Source organism: Eumetopias jubatus, unplaced genomic scaffold (assembly GCF_037043125.1).
Source record: "Eumetopias jubatus isolate StellerSeaLion01/CBP00866 unplaced genomic scaffold, mEumJub1_p1.0 scaffold_10, whole genome shotgun sequence".
Classification (NCBI taxonomy): Eukaryota; Metazoa; Chordata; class Mammalia; order Carnivora; family Otariidae; genus Eumetopias; species Eumetopias jubatus.
Window position 1 is genome coordinate 50,311,103 of NW_028274816.1, and position 9,590 is coordinate 50,320,692.

At 59.5% G+C, this 9,590-nt stretch overlaps 1 protein-coding gene across 2 annotated transcripts; it reads right to left on the reverse strand.

The window, feature by feature from the left end:
- Window positions 1–226: 226 nt before the first annotated feature.
- DPF1 (double PHD fingers 1) lies at window positions 227–9,116 on the reverse strand. 2 transcript variants are annotated; one of them, XM_088027567.1, is made up of 12 exons: window positions 8,992–9,116; window positions 7,441–7,601; window positions 7,211–7,318; window positions 5,802–5,929; window positions 5,449–5,538; window positions 4,990–5,068; window positions 4,656–4,787; window positions 3,667–3,717; window positions 3,455–3,574; window positions 2,250–2,362; window positions 1,575–1,686; window positions 227–1,394 (listed from the first exon to the last, which is right to left on the reverse strand). In XM_088027567.1, exons 1-12 carry the CDS (start codon window positions 9,099–9,101, stop codon window positions 1,324–1,326), a joined length of 1,275 nt encoding a protein of 424 aa, XP_087883693.1. In that variant the 5' UTR covers window positions 9,102–9,116; the 3' UTR covers window positions 227–1,323. The 2 variants fall into 2 exon arrangements, with proteins under 2 accessions (XP_087883693.1, XP_087883694.1); XM_088027568.1 differs by having other exon boundaries at window positions 1,575–1,656; window positions 8,992–9,101.
- Between the last annotated feature and the right edge of the window lie 474 nt (window positions 9,117–9,590).

A 9,590-nucleotide genomic window follows, 5' to 3' on the forward strand; every position in this document is an offset into this window, starting at 1 on the left:
GGGAGCCCCCTCCACCCCATCCCCCCCTCTCCTTTCCGGCGAGGCTGGGAGGAGCTGGGACAAAGCCAGAGAAAGGCGGCGGGGGGGGGGGGGGGGGATGGAGGGAGAGGGAGGTCGGGCCGGCTCCAGCTGTTAACCTCGGTCAGTTCTCCCTCAACAAGGCCCCCATCACCCCTTCATGGTGATGCCCCCCCGCCCCGGTGCAGCCTGGAGAACGAGGCAGTCGTGGGCAGAGGGGTCAGGCCCAGTTTAATACACAGAACAAGTTAATTCACAGCAGAGGCAGGCAATAAAGGAGACTCGTTTACAAGGGGGGGCATGCCCGGATTGGGGGAGACCCCCCCAAGCCCACCACCTCCCCCACTTGCAGTCTCAATTTCCCTTTTTTTTTTTAAACCCGAACAACAAACACACACAACCACAAGAAACAACCACGCCCCCTCGCCGCCCCCAAAATGGCCAGCGAGGGGAGCAGGGGGGCAGCCCGGCCTGGCCGCTGGGGACCTGGAGCAGGGGAAGGAGGAAAAACTAGTCCGTTGCAGAGTCTGTGCTTCTCATTCCAGCAGGCGCTGGGCAGGGGCCCGCCTGCCCCCCGCCGCCCCAGCCGACGCCCACCAGCCACGGCGGGGCCCCAGCCACGGCAGGCTCAGAGCGGGCAGGGCGGGGCTCTCAGGGAGGGAGCAGGAACGGAGTTCAAAACCATGGTTCACGTCATGCAGTATCCACGGTGGGCACCAGGAGAGGGGCGAGGGTGGACACCACACCCACCTGCCCTGGGCACACGGGGGGAACGGTGCCCACTTGGGGTGAGGAGGTGGGACAGCTGCAACTCCAGAAACTGGGGTGGGGGAGGCTGCTAGGCAGGAAGCTGGCATAGACTGGTGCCCAGTGGATGCGCTCAGCAGGGCCCCCACCACCCAGCCAGGCCTTAGAGGACTCTTTGTATATATTAATCTTTTTTTTTTTTTTAACTTTTTGACTCTTTCTTTAGAAAAACGCTGTGTCCGTGCCCGGGGCTGGCATCTACCACCCCTCATTCCCGCCCAGAGGCGGGGTATGGCTTTGAGGGGAGCAGAAGCCCCTGGTGCCCATTTGCCAAGGGATGGGGAAGGAGGGAGGAAGGGAGAGGGGCCCTGGTGGGCCCACCAACCCACAGGGCAAACATTCCACTTGCACAGAGGGAAGGGGGTGGCCCAGCCCCCTCTCAGGCTCCCCCTCTCCCCCTCCCGCTGTGGGGCACTGAGGGCGGGAGAGCAATGGAGGAGCTCCGAGAGGCAGATCGGGAAGCACCACCCCAGAGGTCCAGGTGAGCCAGAGCCAGGCCTAGGTGAGGGTGATGTAGGCAGAGGCCTTCTCTTTCAGGTGCCGAAGACAGAGGTGACAACTCCAGCTCCCTGGGGGGGGGGGGGGGGGAGGACAGGGAGTTAGGCCCAAGTCCCAGAAGGGCTGGCCCAACTCCCTCCCAACCAGCAGACACAGTCCTGGGTCTTCACCAGCAGGAAGACAACTTTTCAACCCTGCCCCCCGCCCGCGCCCCCGCCCCCCCCCCGTGTGGTGCCCACCTCTTCTCTCACCTTCCGGGGGCTCCGCCATGGGGGGGCTCAAGCAGTACATGTGGTAACCCCGATCGCAGTCGTCACAAAACAGCAGCTGGTCCTGGGGGGTGAGACCCGCCCAGCTGGCACCCTGGGGGCACGGGCACCAGAAACCGGGGTGGGGGGGCTGGGGCAGGGGTAGGTCACAGGGGCTGGGGAAGGTGGGCCCTCCCACGAGAAGGGGCTCCGAGCAGGTCTTTGCAGAAGCCGGCTTGGCCCGGCAGAACGCCCCTGTGGTCTGCCCGTTTGCAGCTAGCTCCTAGTCCGGGTTTTATAGATTCTGTGGAACACTTAAAAGGACACCCAGATGGTCTGCGACCGGCTCTGGAAGCCATGGATGTGGGTTCGGGTCCTAGCTGGGGGACCTCGGGCAAGTCACTTCCCCTGTCTGAGCTCGGTTTCTTCTCTGTGAGGCGGGGACAAGAGCACCTACCTCCGAGGGCGGTTGGGAGGAGTCAGAGAGCTGGAGAGCACTAAGTGCTAAGTGCCGGGCTCAGTTAATGGACACTAACAATAACAATAATACAGGTTACGAGTGCTCCCCAGGGAGGGGCTCCGGGGGGGGGGGCGGCTTTAGGCCCCGCTGGCGTGGGCGGGCGGAGGGGCGGGGCGGGGCCCGCCAGGGGGCGTGTCCCGGGGGCGGTGCGCACTCACGTCGTTCTCCGAGGTGCCGCACAGGCTGCACGACTTGCACTCGATGCACTGCCAGCGGTAGGTCCGCACGGCCGCCGTCATGTTCACCGTAAACTGTAAACATGAGGGGTGTCCTGGGGACCGAGGGGCAGGGGTGCGGTTAGGGGTCATCATGCCCCTGGGGGCCGCTGAGCCCCGGGGAGGAGATGGTTCGGCCCCCCCACTCCACCCCAACCCTGACTCCGACCCCAACCCGATTGCGGTGCCCCCGCGACCACACGCTTCTGTGGCCACCAGGCTCGTACCCAGCCACCATGGTAACCACATTCTGCTCCCCAGAATACCATGGCAACCGCATTCCATTACCCACAGTGCTGTGGCAACCACCTTCTACCACCCACAACACCCGGGCAGCCACATTCTGTTAACCACTGGGCTGAGGCAGCCACATTCCATTACCCACAGCAGAATGGCCAACAGGTTCTGTTAACCACAGTAACGTGGCAACCACAGTCTCCCAGCCACGGTGCCATGGCAACGGCCTGCCACACTGGGGTCCCCACACTCTGGGTTCCCTGCAACCCAAGCCCATTGCCCAGGAGACCCCAGAAACCAAGGTCTTTCTGACACTACCGTGCGATGCCAACCCCCTGGCCATCCCACTGCCCCCGTGCAGAGACGCCCACAGCCACTACCCCAGGGCCACAACAGCTACAGGCCACGAGACCCAGTTGCCATGACAACCGAATCGCACTCCCGTAATACCATGACAACCGCAAGTCATTACCCACTGTGCTGAGGCAACCACAGTCTATTAGCTACAAGCCCACCTGGGAAGCCACATTCTGTGAACCACAAGTCCATGGCAAGAGTCGTCATTTATCCACGGTACCCAGACAGTGGCCATCCATCCATTACTCACTATCACACTCCACTACCCACAATGCCTTGGAGGCCTGCTTTCACTACCCCTCGTGCCATGATGAGCATGGGCCACTAGCAGCAATGCCATGACAACCACCCCCTGTTATTCCCAGAGCCTCTCTGGCCCCCCTCAGTTTCCCACAGTCCTCCACAGTGGGGTCCACGCCACCAGCTCGGGGTCGTCGCCCCCTCCCCCTCCCCCCGGCTGCCCGGGCCGCACTTCTCTACCTCCCACCCTCCAGATCTGGACTCCTGGGGTGCCCTCCACCCCGGCCCCCAGCAACCTCGGGTGGGTGTATCACCTGATCGCCCACAGTCAGCACAGGAGATGAGGTCCTCAGGACACCCCGTCTTCTTGGAGCCACCCAGGCAGAAGTCACAGTAACCGTTGGGGATGACAGTGCCGTCGGGCGCCTTCTTGGCTGGAAGACAGCAAACGGCTGTTGGCGCAGGCAGGCAGGGGCACCTAGTCAAAGGCTGCTGTGGAAGTCGGGGCAGAGGGAGGCGTCCCTACCTGTGTGTTTCCTCTGTGCCTCAGGGACCCAGGCCAATTCTTTGTAAAACTCTGGGGTTGGGGGGACAGAGAGAGGGGCTCTCACCATAGGCAAGGCTCCACCCTGCCCCCAGCCTCAGCCCCAGGGGTGAACCCCTTTTCCCAGGCGGGGGGGGGGCGGCAAGGAGAGGGAGTAGCTACCCCCGAGCTGTGGCCAGGAGCAGAACAGTCGGAGACCCAGATAATTCTCCTCAGGAACCCCGAACTCTCTGAGGACAACTCACACACCCTCTTTTTCTTAGGTAAAACTGCAAAGAACAGCTTTCGGACGAGCCCCCTGCTTCCCCATTCACACACACTTCTACCAGACAAACCAGTGCCACCTGAGCCCCAACTAGATGAAAATTGGGGACACCACTGGCCAAGATCTGGCATGGAGACAGACGGACATTCAGAAGAAAACTCCTGAACACAGAGGTGCCTGGGGGTGGAGTGGGGACCGGATGAAGAGACTGCCCTCTCCCACCAGGAGATGGGTGGGAAGACAGTTTCTCCCCTGGCAGAGCCTCCCCCCGAGCCCTCCCCCACCCCTCAGCTGTCAGGGCTGGCATGGGATTGGCATGGGCAGGCGCCGAGGGCTCCCAGGCCGCAGACCCTGCCCCTCAGCCAAAGCCTCGCTGAGAAGGGAGAAAGGGAGGCAGGGAGGGAGGGGAGTCATCTATCACCCCCCATCCCCAAGCTCTAATTGAAACAATAAATCAGACCCAGAAATATTATGCCCGGGCCGGGAGCGAGGGGGAGAGAGAGAGAGAGAGAGAGAGAGAGAGAGAGAGAGAGAGATGGTTGGTTGCCATGGCAACCCCAGAGCCAGCATCCCCATGGTCGGTGGGGGGAGGGGACCGCTGAGCTGGAGATTTTCCAGAAATGTCTAATGTGCCCCCTCCCTCCCAGGCTCCTCAGCCCCCGCTCCCAGGGTCCCTCACTACCCCACGGCCCGCCTGCCTGCTCACGTTTGTGGTTGTTTTTCCGGTGGAAGGGCAGGGCGTGGCGCTCGGCGTTCTCCTCCCCCTCCTCCTCAGCCAGGTGGGTGTGGGTGTAGTGGTAGCTGAGCCCTGGCCGGTTCTTATACCGTTTCCCACAGACTGGAGAGCGAGCAGGGAGGGCCCGTCAGCCCTCCCAGCCCATGCGGCCTCCACCCTGGCCTCGGGGATCATGCCTCCCCCCCCTCTGCCAGAGGCCTGAGCATCCCCTCCCACCGGGCTCTAGAACAGGAGGGAGGGGGCCGGCAGGGGAGAGATCTCTAGGCCCCACTCTCTCTCTTTCCCCCTCTTCAGAAGGACTCACTATCACAGACATACGGCTTGTCTCGGTCCTCCAGGGAAGCGGTGTCCTGGCGTTTCCGGAGACCCCCGATGCCATATGCCTGCGGGGAAGAGTTGGGATCAAGGGCCAAGAAAGGGAGGGAACTGAAAGAGCTTTTTCATCATTTGAGCCCAAAAGGTGAAGCGCAGCTCTGCCTCTTCCTAACTATGGGCCCTGACCTCTCTGAGGTTCGGTTCCCTCATCTGTTGTGTGGGCATAAAGACGGTTGTAAGCCAGTGTACAAGCTCTGCTTTGCAAAGGGCTTACGAATATCTGAGCCTCGGTTTGCTCCTCTGTAAAATGGGTATAACCCCCTCCCCCCTTCAGGCTGCTCTGGGGATTAGATGAGGTCAAACTGGGGCAGGGCCTGACCATTGTGCATGCTCAGTACACGGGGCCTGTCATTGAGGAGAGGGATGATGAAGAACTGGGCGGCAATACCTTTCCTTTAGCCCTGTTCTTCCTCCTGGGAATGTCATCCTCCAAGTCTTCCACCTCGAGATCATGTGGAAACTCCAGCAGCTGCTGTTTCTGGGCACCAGGAGAAGGGAAATTGAGGTCAAGAAAATGGGGGACGCTGTCCTGCTTTGTGGGAGTTCTGGACACAGCTGGAGACTGGGGGGAGCAGGGCACGTCAGGAGGTCTTCCAAAAAGAGAAGAGGTGTGGAAGGATGGAGACTTAGGATGCCCGAAGGCCCTAGGGAGCCAGGGGAGATTGCAGAGCAGGACCAGGATGAGCCAGGGCAGGTGGCCGGGGTGAGGAGGCAGCTGGGGCCCCTGAGGGGTGGTCCCACCTGGCAGTCCATAATGGTCTCCTCCTCCTTCAACTCAATCTTCTTCTCCCCGGTCTCAGCACACAGTAGCGCCTCAAGGACTGGCCCTTCCGGGAGGCCGCCCTCCTTCTTCAGGGGTGCCTCACAGTCTGGGGACAAGGCCATGGTTGGGTCAAGTGGGGAAGATGTCCCTGGAGGATTCCTCAAAAGCCCAGGTCGGGGGTGCTTCAGGAAAGAGGCTTTCCCACACTCGACCAGCGACAAGACTCAAAGATGCAATCATACACCGTGGGAAGGATGCTGAGACCCTGGGAAAGGCCCAGCCAGACACTCAGACCTGCTCAGAAGGAGACACGGCCAGACTCTCACTTACACCTGGATGCAAACGGAGAGATACAGATACTCAACCAGGAGGCACATGGGAGATACTGACCGATCATCTTGAGACAGCCAGACACACAAAGGAAGAGATACACCCAGACACGTGGAGGAAACACATTCAAACCCTTGGAGACACCCGGAGACCATCAAAAAGAGACATTAAACCATCAGCTATTCCTAGATCCACATGAGGAAGACACAGCCAGACCCAACCCTACACCTGGACACCCAGGGGGCAGAGACAGCCATACCTATAGAGAAGCACTCAAACGGATACACGTGGACTTACACAGGGGAGGAGACACCCAGTCCCTCCGAGGCAGACAGACACACCCAGAAAGACAGCCAGGTGGACACGTCAATACACCTGGACCCACACAGACCCTTGGATACACCTGGACAGGGGAAGAGAAAGAGCCAGTGACTCTGATAGTCCTGGTCACATCCAAGAAGTGAGGAAGCCCGACGCTCTTGCTGGACCAGCACACAGGGGCAGAAACACACCTAATACACGAGCCACTAGGGGAAGACATCTTCCCAGACATTCCAAAGCATCTGGCCACTCAAAGGAAGAGACAGCCAGACACCCTGATACACCCAGACACACTCAGAACAGCAGGATACTCTGCGAGACCAGACGCACACAAGACTAAATAAACCCTCAAGTACTCTTGGAAACACCTAGAAAGAGACACAGACACTTAGATACACTCCACTGCAAATGGAAAGACACTCCGACACATCCAGACACAAGCAGGCACCCATAGGAAGAAATACAGCCAGACACCACACATCCCAGCTCACCAGGGAAGATCCACGGAGACACACATAACAGATACCACTCTGCCCCCGGATACACCTGGGCCCAAGTAGGAGAAGATACAGTCCAAGTCCAAGCCCAGTCACTCAGGGAAAACTGGAGAAGGTCTGGGCTATACCCAGACTCACACCTGCAGACACTCGCTAGGAGGGAAATAAAGGCAAATGCTCAGATCCACACTGGCTGGGGGCACTGAGGGGGGCGCCACCCCGGATGCAGCTCCACCCACCGATCTTGTACTCGCAGGGCCGGAGTCTGGGGTCCTCCAGGATGTTGAGTCTCCGTTTCTTTCTCCAACAGCGCGCGGGGTACGTGTAGATCTGTCCGGGGGCCAAACCTGGAGTGAGAAGGCGGAAGGGGCCGTGAGAACACAAGGCAAGAAGGCGGGCCGCCAAGCCGCCGCTCCGCCCCGCCCCCACGCCCACCCCCACCCCCACCCCCACCCTCCATGGCCGGTACCAGGGCCGCGGTGGGTCTTTTCCATCCAGATGTAGCAGTTGTTCTGGGCCACGCCGGTCTGCGAGTCGAGGAAGGGCAGGCGCAGGCTGCGCTCTGCGCACAGGCGCGCGTTGTAGCTGCGGCAGTGTTCAATGGCCTCGCGGTAGAAGTCCTCGCCTAGGCTGCGAGGGGGCGAGTGAGCGGGCGAGTGGCTGTCAGCAAGGGCAGGGGCGCCTGGTCTCCCGGCACCCCTCCCTCCGCGCGGCCCTCGGGAATGGGTGGGCCGCCTCCCCCAACCTCACCTCTCCCCTCCTGTCGCTCCTGGACTCAGGAGCCCCCAGCCTAGGGCCCAAGCAGGCCTGGAGCCAATGAGTAAGATACACACAATATGGAAACAGATAAAAATGCACCAGGACCCATCCGTACATGCACATATCAAAATACACAACACAACCAAACCACACAGGATTCGCACACAAAGAGAGACATATCCCAAAACTCACAAAGGAGAAACAGACAAATCTCACATATGTGCACACACAAATATCTACTGAAAAAACATTAACAGCGCAGTCACCTAGTGTAGAAACAGACACATCACACATATATCCATGCACAAATACACATCACATATCCAAAGACACACAACATAAACAAAGCACCTGCACAAAGACACACAACATGCAAACAGATCACACACACAGCACTACACACACACACATCCAAAGACACACAGAGATACACAAATATTATGAGAAGAATGTTAAAACAAACTACCCACACGTGCACTTACATACCCAAAGACACAACACAAACAAATCACACACACACACACACACACACAATATCCAGGCATACTATACAAAGAAATCACACAGATTCACAGGGCACACTCACACACAATCACAAAGATACACTATAGAAACCAACATCTAAAATACCACATATTCACACAAAGATACACACACAGACCACATAGGAACAGACAAATCCAGCCATATTCACACAAAAATGTACACATAAATACATGCATACCTACAAATCCAGACACAGAACACAAATGATGTGCAGTTTCAAAGGACATGTACACACATTCAAGACCCAAATATCCAAAGATACCTAGTGTAGACTAAAATAAATTGAACACATATCCACAACACGTATCAAAAAACAAAAACAAAAAACACAAACAAACAAGTGACACACACTCCACATGCCAAGACAAAGGTAGTGTGGGCTTCACTCGAGTTTACCAAGGCTCCCACACCCCCAGGCCATTTCACTCTCTCCCCAACCCCGGGGGTCGCGGCGCGGGACATGACCCCCTTCCGCCGAAAAGGACCCGAAGAGGACTCCGAGTTCCCCACACCCTCCGCTCCTCCAGGAGCAGCGCATCGGACACCGTTCTTGCCAGAGCCCACAATCACACACATTCGCACCCCCGCGCAGCACGGCCCACGGTGACAGCCCCCCAGACACCCCTTCGGCCCCACCCCCGGCCGCCACACATACACACACGCCCGCGCACACCCGCCCGCGCGCCCTCTCCGGTCTCCCGCCGGCCCGCAGCACCTCAGGGGGCCGGGGATGACCGTGGCCATCTTGCTCCCCGGGTCCTGCCCCCAGCAGGTCCCCGCCGGGTCGGTCCTCCCAGCGCTCGGGCGGGCGCTGAGGCCGCCCATCCATTCATTCCCGCGGGGCGGGAGCACCGGGGCCACAGCCAATCACGACGGCAGGGCGGGCCCGCCCAGGCCATGCTGGGAGTGGTAGTCCCGGACCTGGGGGCCGGCGGGACCCCGCGGGGAAGGGGGCGCAGAGGTGCGGCCCAAGGAGCGCGCACGGCCACTCACCCGCGCTCGCTCTTACGCGCATCCAGTGTCCCCGGCATCCACTCACACATGCACACCTGGACTCGCACACACCCACGTACGGCAGTTTACACACACATTCACACGTATACTCACAGCCTCCCACGCAGACTCACGCACACTTCCCTCCCACACCTTCACAGACTCACATACATTTACACTCACACAAACACTTCGATGCCGTGAGACGTAGAGCTACCTTAGAGGTGCCCACGCAAACGTCCCCACCGGCATGCCTGCACTTGGCTCACTGACACCTCTCCCTCCCCCACCCCCAGGCCCTCCCAGCACACCCTATCTGTC